This window comes from Drosophila navojoa, chromosome X (assembly GCF_054131105.1).
Source record: "Drosophila navojoa isolate 15081-1374.11 chromosome X, UAZ_NAV_1.0, whole genome shotgun sequence".
In the NCBI taxonomy this organism is placed as follows: Eukaryota; Metazoa; Arthropoda; class Insecta; order Diptera; family Drosophilidae; genus Drosophila; species Drosophila navojoa.
The window spans coordinates 1,538,194-1,560,177 of NC_142895.1; the positions used below are offsets into that span (position 1 = coordinate 1,538,194).

Below are 21,984 nucleotides of genomic sequence, written 5' to 3' on the forward strand. Positions count from 1 at the left end.
ATATATATATATATATATATATATACATAATATATATATATATATATATATATATACATAATATATATATAAATACACATATATACGATGCATGTCAGGTGAATGTATGTGTGTTATGTGTGTGTGTGTGAGTGTATGTGTGTGCGTGTGTGTGTGTGTGTGTAGAAAAAATCAGTCTAATGTATTAAGGCAACGTGAGAGCTTTGCATATTCATATTCATTCAACATACTATGTATAACACGCTCAATATATCAATATAGTTTTATATATACATACATATATAGTTATTACATATATATATATATACATATATAAACGCAACTTTCATTCATTGAACTTTTTTGTCTCTAGACTTTTTTCGTAATTCATTTAGATTTATAACTATATATATATATGCATGTGTATATATATACATATATATGTTGTTGTTTTAGTTGAATACTTGTACAATAATATATTTATTTAAATATGCATATCGGTTTTTCATATTTCCTTTTTTACAAAATTTTGGTATGTTTCGTTATTTTTTTTTTTTTTTTACTTAACAATTTTTGTATTGGCTAGATAAGCAATTGATATAGTTTAAAAATTAGTTAAGAGTAAAAATATTAAAAAAAAAAAAATAGAAAACAAAAACACATTTTTTTTTTTTTTTAGTAAAATTAATGAAAAGCATTTTGGTTGAGTTTGTTTTGTTTCCTCGTACATTTTACAATATTTTAATATATAATTAATTTTATATAAATTTTTCCCCATTTTAATACTAACGCAAAAAGTGTAATTTTTGTTAAATAATATATATATATATATATATATTTCACGATATACATATGAAGGTATTATATAGTTAATATACATATGGTAAACTTTCGCTATATATATATATATATTTGTATATGTATATAATTCTGTTAATAGTTCTTTTTTTTTTAGTTTTATAGTTTAGTCTACAATTGTGAGTGAAAAATCTAACGTTTTCTGAGTTTACTTTTCTCTTATCGTTTCATTCCTTTCTGCTATATACAAGCATAAGTTTAACAAATTTCTATATAGCGTATATGGTGTATATAGTATATAGTATATATCATATATATAGTTTTTTATAGTAGATATATATACATATATAAATGTATATATATATATGTTTATATGTTATTTACATTTATCCATTTTGCAGTCATTCGTTATTTTTCTCTTGGGTTTTTTAAAGTTTAGTTTGATAACATTTTGGAAGTATTTTTGCTTTGTTGTTTGTTTCATTTGTTTCCTCTTGAATTTGTTCTTGTTCTTTATATGATATTTGCACACACATGCACATGCACAGTGCATGTATGTGTGTGTGTTGTTGTTGCTGTCACTGTCTGTTTGCGCTTTAGACTTTTCACTGGCCTAGTGCTGCTCAGCCTCTACCGAATCCCCCTCCTGCCGGGCTCTGCTGCTGCTCCCAGGCCACTTGCAGCAAGCTGCTTCGTTGTATATCTCTGCCTATTCTTCTTCTTTTCCTCCTCACATTCTCTTCCTTTTCTACGAATATGAACTGCTGTTCGCTGACAAAGTGCTGCCTCCGACCCTTCGCCTCCCACCTACATACCTACAACTCTTGTTTAGCATGCAACGCCGTAATTGCCGTCTTCTTCCTCTTCTCCGTGTTCTGCTTGCAGCTGTTCGCTGACCATGTGTGTCTGTGCCTTGGGCTCATCTTTATCTGACTCAGCTTGCTGCTCCTCTCCAGCTGGCTGCTCTGCCATCTCGTCCTGCTTCTCCTCCTGCTCTCGCGGCACCTCCTCATGCTGCTCTGGTTGCTGCTCCTGTTTCTCCGCTGGCTCTTCCTCCGCTGGCGGTGTTGGCGTCGTTACTGAGCCAGTGCTCATAGGCGTCGGCGTTCCACTCACCTCCAGCGACAGCTCCTCATCGTTGGATGGGGGCGTCTCTATCGTAATGGGATGCAGCGCTTGTTCGGCAGCCAAGGCGTTCGCCTCGTCCTCCAGCTTCTGCAAATGCTTGCGCAACTCCTCTTCCTGCTGCTCCTCAAGCAGTTGCTGCTTGGCCATGCGACTCTCCTCCAGCTGACGCATCAGATCCGGCGGCAGCTCACCCGTATAATCGATGGCAGCAAACGGCTCTGTCGTGTCTATATTGATCGCCTGCTTCTTCTTATCAGCAATCAGTTTCCACATGTTGAGCAGCGTATTGAAATTAACACCAGGTGGTAGCGTCAAGGCATCTCCACCAGCACCAGATGCAGCTATAGCTGCGGCTGCAGCCGATGATGTAGCCGCAGATCCACTTGCCGCTCCAGGGCCATTGTCCACCATAATCTCATCCTCGTCCTCGCTGCTGCTGCTGCTCACAGCTCGAATTTGTGGCTTGTGCTGAGGCCTGCTGGACGAGGACGCCGACGTGGTTGTCGCTGTCGTCTGCCTGGCCAGCATCACCTGCCTTGAGTACTCATTGAAGTCCAGTTGGACGGAACTGCGCCTGGAGGTGGCCACCTCCTCAGTGCTGCTGCCCAAGATTTGGTTATATTCGCGCAAGCCCAACTCCTCCACGGGCACGTAGTGCTCCCCGATCTCGATCAGATAGACACAGCGATTGACGTGGGAGCGAAACAGTTCCTCCTTGTGATTGGGCACCCACACGTGCACCACATGACCCACCATGCCAGTGCTCGGCTCCCAGTCCTTCCAGCTAAGACGACCGCCATTTGCGCGCATATGATCGGTGGGCCACACGACGGCGTCTATAATATCCAGGCAGTCATAGATCTATCGGAGGGAAGACAGAGAATTAGCTATGGAACAAGTTCACATTCGAGTTGATTTCCCAGCTCTGGGATTCACTTTTGTTGGTCATGGCCCTCCTCACTCACCCCCGAATCGTCCACAATTATGACCTTTCTGTAGATCTCGATGCGCGGCTTGCGCGGCGTCAGCTGCGCTGCTGCAGCGGCGGAAGTCGCAGCCACGGCGGTGCCGGCGCTCGTGCTGGCTGATGAGGATTCATTGGTCATGAGGCAAATGGGTCCCTTGGTCTTGCGTGGATAGTCGCCGGGCGTGGTTATGATGTTGGCCACACCCATGCCGACGCCCAAGCTGCCCGTCGAGGAGGAGGACAGCTTGTTGGAGCGCGGACTAATCTCCTGTTCGCTGAGCTCCAAGTGCGTTGCATGTGCTGGCGGCAGCGCCTCGACGTCCACGGCAGCGCCGCTGGCAATGGGCAGCGTGGCGCGACGGGCGCTGCTCTGCAGGGTGATGCCACTGCGGGTGCGTTGCCCACTCACGCCGGGGGCGCTGCTGCTGCTGCTGCTGGCGCGCAGCGTGGAGCCGGGCGCCGATGTGGAGGCCGTGCCATCCAGCTCCCGTTCACGATTCAGCAGTCCAGCGATGAGCGTGGTCGACGTTGGCTTCACAGGCATCACGGCCAGGCCGCCGCGCACCACGGCCAGAGTGTCGCCCACATAGCTGCCAGGCAAGCCGGACACATTGCCGGGCCGTACGCCGTAGTAGCTATTCACGGTCAGCGTATTGTACAACGGAGCTGAGATGAAGACGGGAGCCAGGTCTGAGGAGTCGCCGCCTGTGCTGCTGGCAGTGCCGGGTGCGCTGGCTGTCGCGATCGTACCTCCAGTACCAGTTCCGACTCCTGCTGGTGGGCCACCTACCGTGCCTGGTCCTGTTCCTGTTCCTGCTCCCAGCCCACCGCCTGCCCCTGGCCCTGCTCCCGCTCCGGCACTCGCCGATCCAGCAGTGGAGCCAACGACACTGCCGCCGCTGCCAAAATTACAATTGCCCAGCTGTTGCATAGACGCCTCCATGGCCGATCCCGAGCTGCAGCCCTGGCGGCAGCGTTCCCGTATGCGATGCCACCAATCGAGCACCGTCTGCCGGATCGTGTCCAAGGTGATGGCGCCGCCAATCACCTGGCACAGCTGTCCATTGGTGTCCGCATATGAAGTGGTCAGTGGCGAAACGTAGATGGGATAGCCGATGGGCTGATCACAGCTGGAGTTGATAATGTTCCTCAGCGCCTGCTTGGCGTTCTGTATGCTGCCTCGCTCCGGATTGCGATTCCTCAGATAGATCAGCTCCTGCTGTTGTCCGGCCCAAAGGCCACGCACGCATTCCCGGTTCAGTTTGATGACCCGAAAGCTGAGGAATCGCTTCGTCAGCCTTATGATGCGATACTCATCGGAGCCGTCCTCCATGACATGGCGCAGCGCCAGCAGATTGGGTGCACCACGCAGCACAGCGCTGCGCCACTGCGGGTCTGCCTCGTGCGAGATGACCAGCTCCTTGGAGCAGCTGTCGATGGCCTCGTACAAGGCTAGCGGATCGAGGAACTCATCGGGATTCGTAATGTGATCCTGCTGCAGTTTCAGGGCCATTTTGACGGCGGGCGCCACCACCGAGTGGAGCAGCTCCATGTCGGCAAAGACCCATTCGTCCCGCGGCGAGGTGATGCGGAAGTCGCCCTTGAAGAGGGCGTGCAGCCCGTGCAGAAAGAACTCCACGCCCGTCAGCGAGCTGTGCGAGGCCGTGGCCAGGGAGCGGCGAGCCAGCAGGCCCAGCGCCAAGCAAAGCGACACCAGTGGCGCGTCCTTCGAGACGCTGGGCGCCTTCAGCTTGATGGTGGGTCGCTTCGGCGGTATCGGCGGCGCTGTGCTAGGCAATATCGTGGTCAGGTTGCCATCCTGCTGCGCCAGGGCTGCAGCAGCTGCAGCGGCGGCTCCGACGGGCTGCTGCAGCCGGGGCGAGTCCTTCTTGCCCGGCGTCGTCTTGGCCAGCTTCACAAACACATTCTGATCCATGTAGGCGACGTAGCCACTCAGCCCGGGCGCACTCTCCGACGTCTGCCGCGAGATGTTCGCGAAGCTGTGCGAGCTGCTCAGCTGATCGAGGCCGGCGAGCACGTCCCGGCTCTCCTGGACCACGCCCGGCGTCGCGCTCATCGTGGCGCTCTTCTGCGGCCGCACGCTGCGCAGCTGCTGCTGCGACTGAGACTTCGATTGGGGTGTGCTCGAGGCGTTGTGCGCGGACAGATTCGGCGTGCTCTTCGAATCGTTGTGGGCGGGCGTGTTGCTCGCTGACACCTGGCTGCTGGCCAGCTGCTCAATGGGCACAGCAGCCGGGGCAGCCGGAACGGTTGTCGCAATCGAGCCGCTGGCCGAGGCAGGCGCCAGCACAGCCGCTGAAGCTGGAGCCGACGCTGAAACCGAGGCAGAAGTGACGGGTGTGGCAGCTGTGGCAGCTGTGGCCGCACCTGTGGGAGCTGTTGAGATAACGGTTGGAGCTGCGGCGGCAGCTGGCGGCTCCTTGGCAGTGTGCACCTCCTTGCGCTTGTCCACGCAATAGTTGATCCACTTCAGGTACACGTAACAGAAGCTGGAGCGGGTTATGCCCACGGCGCGAAAATCAAAGTCCTCATCCAAGTTGAAATTGAATATGGGATCGAGATCGACGAACTGACGGCTCAGCGTGTGCTGCAGTGCATCCTGGATGGGTCCAGCCGCAAGCCATTGCTCCAGCTTCGGATTGCGTACCACATAGTAGATGATGCTCTGCGGGAGATGAAGAATGGGTCATGTTCATCAAATGAAGTAGGAATAAAATGAACATTAGGGGAACTAGTTCATCACATACAAAATGAAGTAGCCTGAGCCTGAATAAAATGAACTAGTTCATCAGAAATCGAATGGAATGTGTTAAGCAAGCTCATGGCTAATAAAAAATCAAATAATATTGTTGATCTTTGAACTATTAACTAAGAAACAAGTTCATTTAGAATAACAAGGACAATTGAAATGAACTAGTTCATCGAATGTCAGCAAATTCAACTTCATCTAAAGGAAAACTAAGAAGAAGTGAATTTACTTCAAGAGGGTACAAACTACTTCAAGCAGAGCGAACTTATGGTGCCGTGAACTAGTTCAATACACACCTTGATGTAGTAGGTGATGAGAACCTTGCGATACTCGAACACCTGCAAGGTGGCGCTGGCCAGATTGTCGGAGATGGAGTAGCCCTCGATGACATATTGGGCGGCGACCACCTGCCAGGCGAGCCAGCGCGTCGAGAACATTGCGTTCGTGCTGAGCAGGCGCGGCAAATGGCCTGGATCGCAGCAGCAGCAGCCGTCATTGTCCTCCACGTCCTCGGTGATGGCCTCCACCTCGCGCTGCTGGCAATAGGTGCCGCGGAACTCCAAGCCGCGCATCTGGAAGGTGCACAGCCCGTTGCCCAGCTCAATGATGTGCACCAAGCAGTTCAGGTCATCCGAGGCGAGCACTGCAAGAGGCAAATCGGACATCAGTCTCTGGGTAAGGAATTCAAGCTTCCGATGGACTTACCAAAGCAATCGCCCTGGTTGACATTGCCCCAGCGACCCATGAGAAGATCCCCGCAGAGCGAATGCTGCAGGGATCGCGTCAGGTGCTCGTAGAAGATGCTATTCAGATTGTTGTCATCGGCGCCCAGATCTCGCTCCAGCTGCGAGCTGAGCCGTGTGTTCGAGTGATCGATGCGCCGCGTGTTGTAGTCCCGCTCCCAGAACTTCACCGGACGCACGTACGAGGTGAGGAAAATGGCGCTGCCCAGAAATGGATTCAGCGGCGTCGATAGCAGCGCCGAGATGCCCGCCTGCAGGAACAGCATCGCCGAATGGGGCACACTGAAGGGCTGAGCGAACGCATGGAACGCCGATCCCCACGTTATCTGCCAGGGAGCGATGTACGTAACGATGAACTGCAACTGCAATGGGAGACGAAATGGAGCGATTAACTAAAAGAAAGGCATTCACTAGGAACCGGTTCAGTTCACTGATTCACTGAACTAATTGGCATTAGGCAAGCTATCAATTTATGTCGAGCTGCTGTTCATGAGCTACTGGTTCAATTGAACCAATGAGCTTTCAAATCATGTAACTATCTGTAGAGAATGTTCATTATCAATTTTATAGTATTTCTATGGGAATAGATCATATAGTTCACCGACTCATAGATATACACACATTCATTCATATATATCAGAGCTTACCTTGAGCAAAAAGTCGCAGCACTTGCGAAACGCCAGCGATACGAAAAAGTAGTCGATGATGAAGCTCTCCGTTGCCATCGCGAAATCAATGCGAAAGAGCAGGACGGTGAATATGACGATCAAATATTGATTGGTTGGATCCGAGTAAGAGTTACGCACAACTGCAAAATAGAAAGGAACGATGAGCAAGTGTTGACTAAGCAGCTGACAGCCGGCGAATCACAAGATGATAAAACCCATTCCCATTTATTCAGCTCTATTGTACTTTCAGTGCTTTAGTCGACCACATATAGTTCCTCATAGTACCTCAAAGAGCTCGGTAGCTACAAGAGCTACGGTTGAGAAATTTGTTATTTGAAGTCTCAGCAAGCAGAGTTGGAAGATTGGTTAAATAGCTCCTCAAGAACTACAAGAGGGCCAACAAATCGGGTAAGTAGAGCCTCAGCTACAAGATTAGGATATTGCCATATATAGCTATAGCTATAAGGATCAATAAGATGGGGAACTTTGGGAATTAGAGCTTTACAATTTTGGATACGAACTATCAGTAGGACTAATCAAAAGCGTCATCAATTGACCAAAGCGGAACTTACATTTGAGGGCACAAACGGCCACGATGAGCGTGCCCCATGGAACGCCAAACTTGTCCGCGATCGACTGGGCGTCCGCTGTCAGCGATGAGATGGCCAGCAGGGGAAAGAGCACGTTGCGCTCGAGGACACTCAAGTAGATGTAGAGCTTCTCGAACCACATGATCTGCGGGGCATTCAACACCTCGAACTGTCCGAATTCCTTCTGGCGGAGCAACGGGCGAGCAAAGCATAGCCAGGGCATATGCTTGCGCATCTGTGGCACCACGTAGTGGAGCAGCACGCCCAGGGTGCCGATGAACACATAGAGCACCACATTGAGATCCGGCTGGAGGACGGTGAACACTGTGCTGCAGTGCAGCACCAGGACTGAGACAGCCAGCAGAGTCATCACAACAAAGTCGTTCTTCAAGCGAGTCGTCACCGTGGCCTGAAGCTTGCGCGGCAACGGATCCGGCAGCTCGTTCTCCAGCTCACTGGCGTCCAGATCGAGCGCTGCTTGTTGATTGCTTAGCCCCGGCTCTGGGTCGAGGGCATCAGTGGCATCGATGTCCGTATTGGCTGTATTGGCGCCAGCTGTCAGAGTAGACATGTCCCCGGGATTGGTTGTCGACGAGCTAGAGATTTTGTCGTCTTGTGGATCCTCCGTTGGCGACTTGGTCTCAGTTACGGCTGCCGCATATAGATTCTCGGCGCTGCGCGTCGTTTTGACAGCAGCTGCTGCAACAGTTCCATTCGCGTTGGCGGCTGCGCCGGCTGCTCCTGCTCCACTCGCATCCTGGCCAGTTGCAATCGAGGCAAACGAGCTGGAGGCCGTTAGGCCACGCTTGTTGCTCTTGGCCAAGGTTTGGCTGCTGCCCAGAGAGGAGGCTTTCGATTTGCTGTGCAGCTGCTCCAGCTGCAGTTCCTGTTCCTGTTCCTGTTCTAGCTCCTGCTCCTGCTCCTGCTCTGGCAGCTGTTCGTGCTTCCCCAGCGAGCTCAGCTCAATGTTCTCATTGCTATTGGACCGCGAGTTGAGCTCCACCTGCCTGACGACTCGCTGTGCCACCGGCGTTGGTTGCGCCGTTGAGCTGGGCTCCGTCGATTGGCGTTTGCTCAGCTGCTGGCGATGCTGTTGCTGCTCCCGGTGCTCGTGCTCCCTTTGCTGGCTCAGCTGCCTGCGACCCTTGTACGAGTGCTGCCGGCACTCGTCCTCATCGTCGCGGTAGCTGCTCACAATGCACGTCTTGATGATGCGCCACAAGTGGCTAAAGTCGCTCGCCGACCTGGACATGTGATAGCCCAGAGGTATCAGCATGGCACAGAATATGGAGAACAGGATGTACTGGGTGCCGCGATGCTCATCCAGGGCAGCATACAAGGGACCATACAGCAGCAGGACAGCCAAAACGGAGCGCAGCAGGCAGAGGAAGGACCCTGCAACATAACGGAAATATATAGATTATATAAAAGCAAGCAACTGAGCTCTAGTCGCGAGTGCACGACTAGCAAATGCCCTAAGCCAAAAGCGATGATGGACAACTGGATAGGAGAAGAGGCATTCAAAAGGTGGACTAAGAATGAGAGAATGAACGTATTAGTATGCTCTCTCTCTCTCTCTCTATCCCTCTGTTATACTAGGCAGCTTGTCTCTATCTCGTATATGACGACAATCTCGTACGGACACTTATCGGAACAGTTATGGATGAATTGAACCTTGATCTCTGATACGCTCTAGGTGAACCTGTACTGCCTAGTGCTTGGCTGATACTCTACATGCTCATACAGATCTCTGGACTTGTACTGGATCTGCAACTAGTTCTGCTGCTCCTCTACATATGGAAACTGCTCCTCGCTCTTCACTCACCCAATAAGCTGCTCGCCGCATTCCCGCCAAAGACATGCATGTCGATCTGTTCGAGCAGGTACATAAGAAACGTGTTGAACTGCGGGCACAAGCCCACCGAGAACATGATGGGGAAGCAGAGGAGGAGGACGTAGAGGCACTGCAGCAGCATGGCAACCACGTGGTGCGGCGAATAGTGTATGCCAAAGAAAATGAACGTCTCCGGCGGCCTCTCTCCGTACGCCGTATCCAAATGCTTGAGCAGCAGCAGAAGACCGCCGCACAGACAGAAGTAAATGGCACGGGAGTACGCGACGATTTTGTTGAAGCCATGCACCGGCGACGCTGCATCCGGCTGGACGCTCTTCACCAGCGAGTATTGGGCGCCGGCTATGACCGAGCAGAAGAGCAGGACACACAGATCCTTGTAGTAGTTGTGCTGGAGTATCGCAGCGCCCAGGCACGCCACCAAGGTGCACAAGACACAGGCCAAGAGCACGTGCAGCCAATGCAGGTCGCGGTCGAACAGTGCCAGCAGCTCCAGGCGATCCATAGCAATCTTAAACTCATGCTCCCGCCCGCACCACTTGAAGCGATACTTGTAGAAGCTCTTGGGTGCCAGCGGCTTCTCGGCGGAGAGCAGGCAGGTAGCGGGACGCCAATAATCGCAGTAGGGCGAGAAAGGTCCATCCACGTGCAGCATTGGTTGGCTGAGCTGCTGCTGCTGTTGCTGTTGTTGCTGCTGCTGTTGCTGCTGCTGCTGTTGCTGTTGCTGCTGCTGCTGCTGACCTGATTGCTGACGAACTGCCGAGTCAGCAGCAGTCGCATTCCCGGCTGCTGCAGCCGCATCGTTGTGTTCTTGGCGAGCTGCTTGCATCATATTGAACATGCCTTGAAACGAGGAGCGTGCCGCACTTGCTGCCGAGCTGCCTCCAGCTGCAACTGCTCCTGTTCCTGCTCCTCCTCCTCCTCCTCCTCCTGTAGCTACTGCTGTCTCTCCGGCACCACCTCCAGCAGCTGTTGCTCCTGCTGCTCTGTTACCACTACCGCTCATCATCCGGCAACTAATTAACGAAGCTGGCGGCGCTGTCAGTCCATTCGCTGCGTTGTGCGCCTCAGCAGCCGCTGCCGCCGCTGCCAGCTGCTCGCACACTAGTTTCGCATCCATGGAGGCGGGGTAGCTGCCCTGTAGTGCCTGTATGGCGTCCTGATAGAACTGGAAATGCGCACTGGACATATTTGGTGGAACGATTGTGGGGTTCGCTGGCACTGTGGTGCCATCGGGCAGGATAGCGGCTATAGGTCGGCCACGCTCGTCCACTGGGCCGCCGTGCATCAGCCACAGCATCTTGTGTATATCAGCCGTGAGACTCTCCGTCAAGCTGATGCTGTGCGTCGAGTTCGAGGATGAGGAATTGCGTGAGCAAGCTGGCAGCATGGCCAGCTTCTGCTGTTGCTTGACCAAAGCCAATTCATTGCTACTGTCGCCGCCAGCAATGGCCCGCCGGCGACGCAGTTCATCCACTTCGCGGTACTTGGCCACCTTGGGTATGGCGCCGAGGCTGCGTGCAGCCATGCGTGAAGTGCAGGGCTGCTCCTCGTCAAGCTCGTGATCCAGATGCCGGTCGGGCTCGGGCTCCTGCAGCAACAGCTGGTCCTTGGAACTGGCGCTCACATGCTCGCAATCGCTGGACGGACAGCCAGAGTCGGCTTCGCTGCCTATCAACTGGCTGCGCATCTCCAAGGGCTGCTGTTGCTGCTGCTGCTGGAGCTTCTTTGGCTGGGTGAACTCTTGCCGCAACGCCTGCTCGGCCGCTTGCTCCCGTGCGCTGAGCTGTTGCTGTCGATTGCTGAGCAGAGGGGAACGCGAGCCCGTGTTGTTGTCTGTCTCCTCATCGTCCGATGGCAGAGCAACAACGTTTGCAACTGCTGATGCATTTGCAATGGTTGTAGCTGCTGCAGCAGCTGCGGCTCCTGCTCCTGCTCCTGATCCTGTTCCACATGCTCCTCCGCCATTCAGTTCACAGTTCTTGAGCACATCGTCCAGCTGGCTCTGCGTATGCTGCAATTCACTAAGTATGTGCTCCAGATTGTCATCGAAATCCTTGAAGACATCATCGTCGTCGTCGGCCAAAATGCCGCCGACATCGGACTCGGCACTGCGATGCGTTTGGCTGCAGCCCAGGGCGCGCGTGCGACGCCTCAGTGGCACATCATCCACTTCATCATCGTCAACATCCAGTTGATGATCGGTGTCGTCCTCATACACGTCCTCCTCCACGTCATCATCATCGTAGTCCACTTGCAGCTTTGGGTCATCGTTCATTTTCTCATCCAAATGCTCGACTATCGGATAGACAGGTGGTTCGATTAGAGCGGTGGTCGACCCGCAGGCGCTAGAGCTGCCAAAGATGACGCTGCTGCAGCTGCCAATGGCTCCAGGTCCGCCAGTTGCACTCTCTGCATAGTTCTGGTCTAGTCTTAGATTCAAATGTTGATTGCGCACGAGACTTTTGCTGGGCGGCGGCAATGGATTTCGCAACTGCTGCTGCCCACTGATCGCCTCCACGCTATTCGGATGCGGACTTAAATTCGAGACTGATGGCTGCGTGCAGAGAACCTCCAGGGCGGCGCTCTTAATGCGACGCACACCTCCACCGCCACCTTGACTGTTTGACGATGAATTCAACAATGTAGTCTTGGAGCTGGAGTTAGGATTGCTGCTCTGCTTTTGATAGCTTGTGGCATTGGAATGTCTGCGCCGCTTCATTGCATTCGCCGAACGATTCGGCTCCGTCAATTGAGTCGAATTACAGAGCTGCAGTGCAGACATTGTGCTATTTCGGTCCTTGCGCACCAAATGGTGATTGTGCAGCTGCTGATGATGGTGGTGGTGGTGATGATGATGATGGTGGTGCGAGTGAGGCTGCTGGGCACGAAATGTCGCCTGATGCAACGACTGCTGCTCAATGCCCAAGTCTGATTTGGTATAGCTGTCATCCTCCAAGTAAACATCCGAAGAGGAATCTACAAAAGAGAAGCTAGTTACTATTCAATACATACATAAAAAGCTGTAGAGATTATATGGTTCTTGGCCATACCCAATATCGATATGCGTCTAAGCGCCAAGGCCAGCTCCATATCGTCCACATCGACATTTTGTTGCTGCTGCTGCTGCTGTTGTTGCTGCTGCTGCTGCTGCTGCTGCTGTTCGGCAGCATGTTGCTGCTGCTCGAGCTGGAGCTGTTGCAGCTGCTGTTGATGCTGCAGCTTTTGCTGTTGCTTGAGCAGTTGCTTTTGCTGTTGTTGCTGGAAATGTTGCTGCTGATGCTGCAGCAATGTTTGCTGCATCGATTGAAACAATCCGATGCGGCTTTGATGCTTCAGTCGCTCTTCGTGCGTTTCAGAGCTGCGATGTCGCTGCAATCGCAAGGAACGTGTTTGGGGCTGCTGGACAAGCAACACCGATGAGGAAGACGATGCGGAGCAGCCATCGTTGCTAGCTCCAGTTGAAGCTCCAGTTGCAGTGCCAGCTCCACTCCCATTCGCAGTGGCTGCTGTCGCTGAAGCTCCTCCCGCTGGGTTAACCATGAAAAGCTGACGGGAATTATGACCTGGTCTCATTGCTTTCGTGTGCAAGAAGCTGGGTGACGCAGCCGCTGCTGTTGCCGCGGATCTTGTTGTGGCTATCGTATCCGATTGATTTCGCATTAGCTCCGTGTTTAGCATATCATCTAGAGCACTGCTGGCATCCAGGCTCGCCTGTCGCTCTAGCTGACGCCGATGACGGCGACTAAACAGATGGCGTCCCGTGCGACCAGCTCCGGCTACAGCTACTGTTCCAGACCCGGTTCCAGCAGTTCCTCCTGTTGATGTTGCTGTAGTCGATGGTGTTGCTGCTGCTGCAGCCGCTCCGGTTGATCCTCCAGCTGCTGCCGCCTCCTCGTTATCGTCCGAATTAGCAGGCACCACAAGTTCCACAAGCTCGGGATAAACTGTCAGGTATTTGCTATATAAATCATTGGCATAACCAGGATTTGTTGCAGCTGCTGATCTTATGGACTTGCTAACACTAGCGGAGCCCGCAAGCGATTGCTGATCCTGTTGACTACCGCCAGATAGCATTGACGGGGCATAAAACATTAACTCAATGGACTCGGAGCTGTTCTTGCGATGCACATCAACCTTGAGATCTACAATAGTCAAACGGATTTATAAAAGATTCCCTAGAAATATGGTATATAAGCTATGGCGCTTCGCCTACCTATAATGCTATTGGCATTGTCTATGGACATAATGCTATTCTCCTCGCTGGCTTCATTGATTGGCTGTTCCATAGATAAGCGTGATCCGTCCCCGGCTATAGCGCGCATTACTTTCATTTCGATGCCGTTCTCTTCGTCCGGTTCGCGTGTCTCCATCTCCTTGGTGACCTTGAAGAAATGACTCTTCAGGTTCGCCTCGGACATGGTTTGGGCCCGATCGTAGAGGCGATGCAATGCCAAATTTGCCAGCTTCACCAGCAATATGGTGCAGCTGGTTAGTACGCAATACAGACACCAGGTTAGCCATGTGCTCGGAAAATACTGAAACCAAAAGGAAGAGATGAAAGTTCATTTCAGATTCGACTAGATTAACACCATCAGTCAGCGCTCACCAGGTAGGCAACAAAGGGCGAACAAAGCAGATAGAGCCATAAATACAAATGGACAACATTGCAGAATACGCCCTGATGCGGATCATAAAAATAGCCGCCGGTCAGCGAGGCCCACACGCCTTGGCGCAGTATCTCCAAGGTTTGTGAACCCATGGTGGCCTATACTGCATCGCTCTTAAATGCACTCAAAGGATTCTCGCCTTGGCTCTGTTGTTTTATTAACTTAATATTTGTATTTTTAATCTTTTTTTTCACTCGATTATCAATTTGTTATCGCTTAATTTGCAGGTTTTGGGGTGGGGTGTTTGGAGAGGAGCTTAAAGCTCAAAAGCGGAGTTGAAATTTGAGTGGGAATGCTTGCTTACAATAAGAAAGACTGAGAGAGAGGATAAGGTAGGGAGGTAGGCAGGGAGAGGGGAAGAGGCAATGAAAGGGAAGTGTTGGAAGAGGAGCGCGCAAAAGTGTAGGCGTGTTTGTGTGACTGTGGGTGCGTGTATGTGTGAATTGGCACAAACGGGAGGCTGGAATTCGGGCAAAAAAAAACAATAAAAATAACAATGCAGCCACTTGCAAATCGAAGACTATTGTCCATTTGTTGCACTTGCGCTGCAATAGGATTTGATTTCACATCGATTTAATTGTTGTTGCTGCTGCTGCTGTTGCTGTCTTCGTGGTTGCAGTTGGAACGTGTTGATTTTCTTTTTGTAGCTTGCTGCTGTTTTTGTTGTTGTTTTTGTTGTTGCTGCTGCTGTTGCTGTTGTCATTGTTGTTTGTTATCAACACTAAATCAAGAACATCTTGTGCATTCGCTGCTATCTAGCTAATAATTTTATTGCAAACTCTTTTCTTTATTTGTGTGGCTTTTTATTCTGCTTTTCTCTTTTCTTTTTGGGTTTTTTCTTCTTTTTTTTGCAAAGTAACACTCACTCCCTATGCTCCCTCGTTTCATATGCTTTTCTTTTATTTTTGCCTTGTCTTCGCTGCGGTGTGTGTGCCGTCGCTATGTTAAACTTATCGAAAAACGTCTTATCGCGGCAGTGCTGTAGAGTGCTGCAAGCACATCGATTGCTTAGCGCGCATTCAAGTGTATGCAAATCAAATAGCGCTAGACAAATTTACTTTTATTAAAGCCATTTAAGATATGTAATTGGATGTACTACTATATGAAAATATAGAAACAAGAGTGGGAAAGACACAGATCTTCAATTTCATAAGATTGCTTATTTTTAGTTACGTTTCAGCTGTTGGGTTTTTGTTTTGGTTTAGTTATGCATCAGCTGATTTGTTACAGCGCCAGTGCTGTGAACAGAGGCAATTACCTTGACTTTGGCGCGCATTCAAACTCATGCTAGCTAAATATCAGAAGTAAAGATGCTTTTCTCAACCAGTTTATTTATTCAATAACCCGTGCCTAAGTTATTCATCTATATTACATATATAAAAAAAAAAAAATGTTTAAAAAAAATTGTGTATACATAAGTCTAAATAATACATCACATAAAATTAACCACATGTTTTTTTTTGAGTTAATTTTTTTTTGTTTCTAGTTTTAATTGTTAGCTTTACATCAGCGTTCCTCGCTACTGTTGATGTTGCTGATGCTGCTACTGCTGCTGGCATCTGAATCACTGCTGCCGAGGAAACCATCTTTGTGCTCATAATTATGATGATGATGTATGTGCTCCTCTTCCTCCTCTATGGATGGTGCCTGTTCAATGGGATGATGGTGCTCGTGATGCTCATGATGGTCGTGGGCATGGTCATGCTTCTCATGGTGATGTATATGCTCTTTAGTCTGATGAATTTGAATTGGACGATGCTCTTCATGTATAATCTTCTTCTCCTCCTTTAGTACGAGTGGCTTATGGTGATGATGGACATGCTTAATGATCGTATGGACATGTTTTTCGATCTTCTTGTGAATGGGCACATGTATAACAATTTTCTTCTTTTTCTGCTGACTCCTAATTGACATAGATAGATACATGATTAAGATCGTTTCTCATAGCTATATGCCTATATAGAGATTATACCCCGCATTTGTTGCCTGCACACAAATAAAGAGAAGCACTAGAAGCGCCAAAAACGAGAACTTCAGCAGCTGCAAGGACATACGGAATTTAAATCGGTAACGTACATACATATATTTATGTTTATCATATATCTTACCGCATGTCGATTATCCATTATGCTTAGAGTTTGGGTGAAGATAAAAAAAAAAGTTTTAGAGCTGCGATGCGCTCGCTCGAGTTGCTCAAATTCGAATGATTGCTGGCCAAGTGCTGCTAAATTATTTTATAACACGATTTCGGAATGCGGAGTTGAGTCTTGGATTTTCGCTTCCGTGAAATTTCTGTATGTATATGTACAATTTATATTTCTATACGTATTTATGATACGAATTGTGGGTGGATTTTCTGTTGATACTCTAAGCTCACAGAAAATGGGTAAGCATAGGTATATTATTTTTATTGAAAGGTACGTAACAAGGCAGTTAAGTGCCGAGTCGCTTTAGCTTTTTCGCTCCCATTAAATATAAGTATATCAGAGTAAGAAATTTGAAATTCGAAGTACTCAGTCTAAATTTCTTATCATCGATAACTTTGGCGGTTGTATAAGAACTAGAACTAGCTAGCAAGTTTTCTAGCTGGAGATGTGAAATTTGATACATAAACGTAAAATGGTAACAGGGTTAGATTCATATAAAGTATATACAAATAATGGATCTTTCATACAATGCTTAATAGCTGTTTAGCGGGGTATATTCTATTCGGATACGCCCTATTTTTCTCTAAAATATGAATATGAGACAATTGCAAGCCAAAAGCTCTGCGTTGCTATAATTTACTTATTATAGCGCATTCAACAATTCATCTGGATGCATGTCTATTATTTTCTTTCTGCATTTTGCTTTCGTTACATATTCGTTGAATTCACAACTTTTGCATTGTTTAGTTTCCCTGTAGCTTTGGCTTATTGTTATACGAAAACTTCTTTGCGTTTCTCTTCCACATAGACGGAAGACATCGACAACAAAAGTCAGTCAACGGAAATATGTTGGAAATTGTGCAAGGCATCCAGTTAAATACGATGCATGATAAATAAATAAATAAATAATTAAATAAATAAACAAACAATATACATACATATGTATAATGTATACAAGTATTTATGTGTATATTAGACTACGTAAGCATATTTGTGATTGTGGTATTACATTTATTATGTGCTTGCAAGTAAACCATTTAAAATTGCATGTCTTACGCAATGACATGAAAATGTGTTCAATTAAAAATTAGTTTTTCCTTTTTTTATGCATTCTTCATGCATGGATATTTTCTCTTTTCTTATATGGAGTTGAGTGCATATAATTTGAATATTATAATCGATATACATATTGCCATCGATGTGCCGCTAAGCAACACTGCCCAGTCGTATAATTTTATTTTCCATATGCAGTTAAGTGCATTTCATTTTAATAATAATCGATATTTATTTGTTTAGCGATATATTCACTTAGCAGCACTGGTTGCGCACATTAACTATCGAGCATATCCACTCGCAGACACTGCAGGCACTCACACAGACACGCACACCCACATAAGAAGCAGAGCAGCAGCAAGAGGGCAGAAGAAAAAAACGCAAACAAAATTCTTTGAAAAGCTCATTTTAAGGTAAATACAGTCACCTTAATAATTACATGTTCTTTACAAATATGTTTAAATCGTGTAGAAAATCGGTAAATTCAAGTTGTGCTTGATTGCGGGTTATTTAATTGGTAAATTTGCATCAATAAAAGTGTGAGACGTGGTTCAAGCCGTCATATGAGTAAACGCTTGCCGTATATATGTACATATGAAAATATGAGTGTGTGTATGTGGGTGCTTCTTATGGGGCTGATACGCCCCTTCATAGGAAGTTGCCCTAGCATTCTAATCAATATTGAAGATATTTTCAGACAAATATAAATATCATAACTTAATTTGTGCATGTGTAATTCCAATAGTAGTATTTTAATGTGACAAAAGTATAAATACAAGCAAGTGAGGCTTTCTATGCGGTTTTGAGCTTGCTAGACTTAATTAGAAGATATTACAGTTGAGTGACTAAATGTGACAGTGCAGCCTCAAGTATTGTGTACAAACGTGATCTTTACATTTAAAATACCCTTTCCATAATTTCTAATGCAAAATTATTTCCACTCGTTCCAGCAGCAAGTTCCCAAGCATAAGAGAGCGAGAGCTAGTGAGAGAGAGAGAACTGCACGATGACCGATTCAAAGTATTTTACGACCACCAAAAAGGGCGAAATCTTCGAGCTCAAATCGGAGCTGAACAATGACAAAAAGGAGAAGAAGAAGGAGGCCGTCAAGAAGGTGATAGCCAGCATGACCGTTGGCAAGGATGTCTCTGCCCTGTTTCCGGACGTTGTAAATTGCATGCAAACGGATAATCTTGAGCTGAAGAAACTCGTTTATTTGTATTTGATGAACTATGCCAAATCGCAACCAGATATGGCGATAATGGCAGTGAATACATTTGTCAAGGATTGTGAGGACTCGAATCCCTTGATTCGTGCGCTGGCCGTAAGAACTATGGGTTGCATACGCGTGGATAAGATCACGGAATATCTATGCGAACCATTGCGCAAGTGCCTGAAGGACGAGGATCCCTATGTACGTAAAACAGCAGCCGTTTGTGTTGCCAAACTGTATGACATCTCGGCAACAATGGTGGAGGATCAGGGCTTTCTGGATCAGTTGAAGGATCTGTTGTCCGACTCGAATCCCATGGTGGTGGCCAATGCAGTGGCAGCGCTAAGCGAAATCAACGAGGCCAGTCAGTCGGGCCAACCGCTCGTCGAGATGAATTCGGTGACAATTAATAAACTATTGACGGCACTCAATGAGTGCACCGAATGGGGACAGGTCTTCATCTTGGACTCGCTGGCCAACTATAGTCCCAAGGATGAGCGAGAGGCGCAATCGATCTGCGAGAGAATTACACCACGCTTGGCCCATGCCAATGCCGCTGTTGTGCTCAGCGCTGTCAAGGTGCTCATGAAACTGCTGGAGATGCTGTCGAGTGATAGCGATTTCTGCGCCACGCTGACCAAGAAATTGGCTCCACCTCTGGTTACGCTGCTCTCCTCAGAGCCGGAGGTGCAATATGTTGCACTGCGCAACATCAATTTGATCGTGCAGAAGCGTCCGGACATCCTTAAGCATGAGATGAAGGTGTTCTTCGTGAAGTATAACGATCCCATCTATGTGAAGCTGGAGAAACTGGATATTATGATACGTTTGGCCAATCAGAGCAACATCGCCCAGGTCCTGAGTGAGCTGAAGGAGTATGCCACCGAGGTGGATGTGGACTTTGTACGCAAAGCTGTGCGTGCGATAGGACGTTGCGCCATCAAGGTGGAACCATCCGCCGAGCGTTGTGTATCCACTCTGCTGGACCTCATTCAGACCAAGGTCAACTATGTTGTTCAGGAGGCCATTGTCGTTATCAAGGACATCTTCCGCAAGTATCCCAATAAGTATGAGAGTATCATTAGTACACTGTGCGAGAATCTGGATACTTTGGATGAGCCAGAGGCGCGCGCCTCGATGGTCTGGATTATTGGCGAATATGCCGAGCGCATTGACAATGCGGACGAGCTGCTCGATAGCTTCCTGGAGGGTTTCCAGGATGAGAATGCTCAGGTGCAGCTGCAATTGCTAACAGCTGTAGTGAAACTGTTTCTCAAACGCCCATCGGACACCCAGGAGCTGGTGCAGCATGTCCTCTCGCTTGCCACCCAGGATTCCGATAACCCAGATTTGCGTGATCGCGGCTTTATCTACTGGCGTCTGCTCTCCACCGATCCGGCTGCCGCTAAGGAGGTGGTGCTCGCCGACAAGCCGCTCATCTCGGAGGAAACGGATCTGCTCGAGCCGACGCTGCTCGACGAGCTCATCTGTCACATTAGCTCGCTGGCCAGTGTCTATCACAAGCCACCAACAGCATTTGTGGAAGGTCGCGGCGCTGGCGTACGCAAATCTCTGCCAAACCGTGCCGCGGGCTCTGGCAATGCGAATGCTGACCAGTCGGGCGAACCTGGCCAAGGATCCGAGTCTATGGTCATACCTAATCAAGAATCGCTCATTGGTGATCTGCTCTCCATGGATATCAATGCGCCTGCCATGCCCGCAGCACCGGCCTCGACAACCAGCAATGTGGATCTGCTCGGTGGTGGACTGGACATACTACTGGGTGGTCCGCCGGCACCTGTAGACTCAGTTGCTCCAGCTGGCGGTGCCAGCAGCCTGCTGGGTGACATCTTCGGCCTGGCTGGCACCTCACTGTCGGTGGGCGTGCAGATACCCAAGGTCACCTGGCTGCCAGCCGAAAAGGGCAAAGGCCTAGAGATCCAGGGCACCTTCTCGCGACGCAATGGCGAAATCTACATGGACATGACCCTCACCAACAAAGCAATGCAGCCGATGACGAACTTTGCCATTCAGCTGAACAAGAACAGCTTTGGCTTGGTGCCCGCCTCGCCCCTGCAGGCACCACCCCTGCCACCCAATCAGTCCACGGAAGTCAGCTTGGCGTTGGCCACCAGCGGACCGATTCAGCGCATGGAACCATTGAACAACCTTCAGGTGGCCGTTAAAAACAACATCGATATCTTCTATTTCGCCTGCTTGGTGCACGGCAACGTGCTGTTCGCCGAGGACGGGCAGCTGGATAAGCGTGTGTTCCTGAACACGTGGAAGGAGATACCCGCTGCCAATGAGCTGCAATACAGCCTGAGCGGTGTCATTGGCACCACCGATGGCATCGCCTCCAAGATGACCACCAACAACATCTTCACCATTGCCAAGCGTAATGTCGAGGGTCAGGATATGCTCTATCAATCCTTGAAGCTGACGAACAACATTTGGGTCCTGCTCGAGCTGAAACTTCAGCCGGGCAATCCGGACGCAACGCTCAGTCTCAAATCTCGCTCCGTGGAGGTGGCCAACATTATCTTCGCTGCCTACGAGGCCATTATACGGTCACCCTAAACAAATCGAACACCAACAACATTTATGAAATTACAAATAATCTATTAGTGTTATATGTCTCGATATATAACTGAAATATCTAAATATTACGCGTTGATAAAAACAAACTTTGTTAGAATGTCGAATGAAGGAGAAGAGAGTAAAACCTCAAGCTTTGGCTTATTGAGGCGTATTATTATTATATTATATTATCCTATTATCTAATACAATTACATATATATAAACGACTCTATATTGAACTCGACTCGATCCAATCGAAGTTGGAAGGCATTCCATTTGTAGTGGGGCTTCAACGTATCATTCAATAATTTGGTACCCCAAGCAAGTTAAAATATATGTTTACCTATACACACACATTATCAACTCTACGTGCAGATACCCTGTATTTGTGTTTTCTATTTCACGTTACGAATATATAAGAAATATATGTACCTTAGTTGTAAAACTTGAAAATCTGGTTTAGTCTTCTGTGGACTTTCAAATGGGCCAAATTTGAGGCAACTTCCCCTCAGTGTACCCGTGCTTCAGTTTTCAGATTTACAGGGTATAGATATATGATTATTCATGTATTCAGTTTGCTTCTTGTTTACAGGGTATTCCGCATAAAAATAGACTTAGTCTGTGCTAGTCTTACTCTATGGTTTTATTATAGCTATGAATATTACAGGGTATTTTATCCATATTCACTTCACACAATGTTTCCCTCAATATGTGATTTCTCTATATTACCGGGTCACATATATCACGTCGCACATTCCCTTTATAGATTCACATATTTACAGGGTATAATCGATTAGCCACCCACGCGCACATGCACCTGTGCTTA

General features: G+C 48.5%; 3 protein-coding genes across 4 annotated transcripts; 1 reads left to right on the top strand and 2 right to left on the bottom strand.

The window, feature by feature from the left end:
• Positions 1 to 1,181: 1,181 nt before the first annotated feature.
• Positions 1,182 to 15,127, bottom strand: pcx (pecanex). The gene is made up of 10 exons (XM_089265030.1): positions 14,105 to 15,127; positions 13,712 to 14,033; positions 12,549 to 13,640; positions 9,469 to 12,474; positions 7,626 to 9,038; positions 7,033 to 7,193; positions 6,348 to 6,747; positions 5,939 to 6,285; positions 2,871 to 5,558; positions 1,182 to 2,766 (listed from the first exon to the last, which is right to left on the bottom strand). Exons 1-10 carry the CDS (start codon positions 14,255 to 14,257, stop codon positions 1,606 to 1,608), a joined length of 10,743 nt encoding a protein of 3,580 aa, XP_089121156.1. The 5' UTR covers positions 14,258 to 15,127; the 3' UTR covers positions 1,182 to 1,605.
• Positions 15,128 to 15,482: 355 nt separating this feature from the next.
• LOC108656186 (uncharacterized) lies at positions 15,483 to 16,435 on the bottom strand. Its single transcript, XM_018108162.3, has 3 exons — positions 16,274 to 16,435; positions 16,138 to 16,205; positions 15,483 to 16,068 (listed from the first exon to the last, which is right to left on the bottom strand). Exons 1-3 carry the CDS (start codon positions 16,289 to 16,291, stop codon positions 15,672 to 15,674), a joined length of 483 nt encoding a protein of 160 aa, XP_017963651.2. The 5' UTR covers positions 16,292 to 16,435; the 3' UTR covers positions 15,483 to 15,671.
• A 1,198-nt stretch (positions 16,436 to 17,633) lies between these two features.
• Positions 17,634 to 21,611, top strand: AP-1-2beta (adaptor protein complex 1/2, beta subunit). Of its 2 annotated transcripts, none has more exons than XM_018108127.3 (2): positions 17,634 to 17,778; positions 18,319 to 21,611. In XM_018108127.3, the coding sequence occupies exon 2, from the start codon at positions 18,372 to 18,374 to the stop codon at positions 21,156 to 21,158; it is 2,787 nt and encodes a 928-aa protein (XP_017963616.1). In that variant the 5' UTR covers positions 17,634 to 17,778; positions 18,319 to 18,371; the 3' UTR covers positions 21,159 to 21,611. The 2 variants fall into 2 exon arrangements, with proteins under 2 accessions (XP_017963616.1, XP_017963617.1); XM_018108128.3 differs by having other exon boundaries at positions 17,638 to 17,778; positions 18,316 to 21,611.
• Positions 21,612 to 21,984: the final 373 nt, after the last annotated feature.

What these genes read in the sequence shown, in the direction of transcription:
- pcx (XM_089265030.1), bottom strand. Translation starts at nt 14,257, where the DNA reads ATGGGTTCACAAACCTTGGAGATACTGCGCCAAGGCGTGTGGGCCTCG. An exon ending in GCTGCGACTTTTTGCTCAAG is followed by an intron (nt 6,748 to 7,032) that starts GTAAGCTCTGAT and finishes CTCCCATTGCAG; the next exon opens with TTGCAGTTCATCGTTACGTA. An exon ending in TCATCACCTACTACATCAAG is followed by an intron (nt 5,559 to 5,938) that starts GTGTGTATTGAA and finishes CATCTCCCGCAG; the next exon opens with AGCATCATCTACTATGTGGT.
- LOC108656186 (XM_018108162.3), bottom strand. An exon ending in GTGCAGGCAACAAATGCGGG is followed by an intron (nt 16,069 to 16,137) that starts GTATAATCTCTA and finishes TATGTCAATTAG; the next exon opens with GAGTCAGCAGAAAAAGAAGA.
- AP-1-2beta (XM_018108127.3), top strand. Translation starts at nt 18,372, where the DNA reads ATGACCGATTCAAAGTATTTTACGACCACCAAAAAGGGCGAAATCTTC.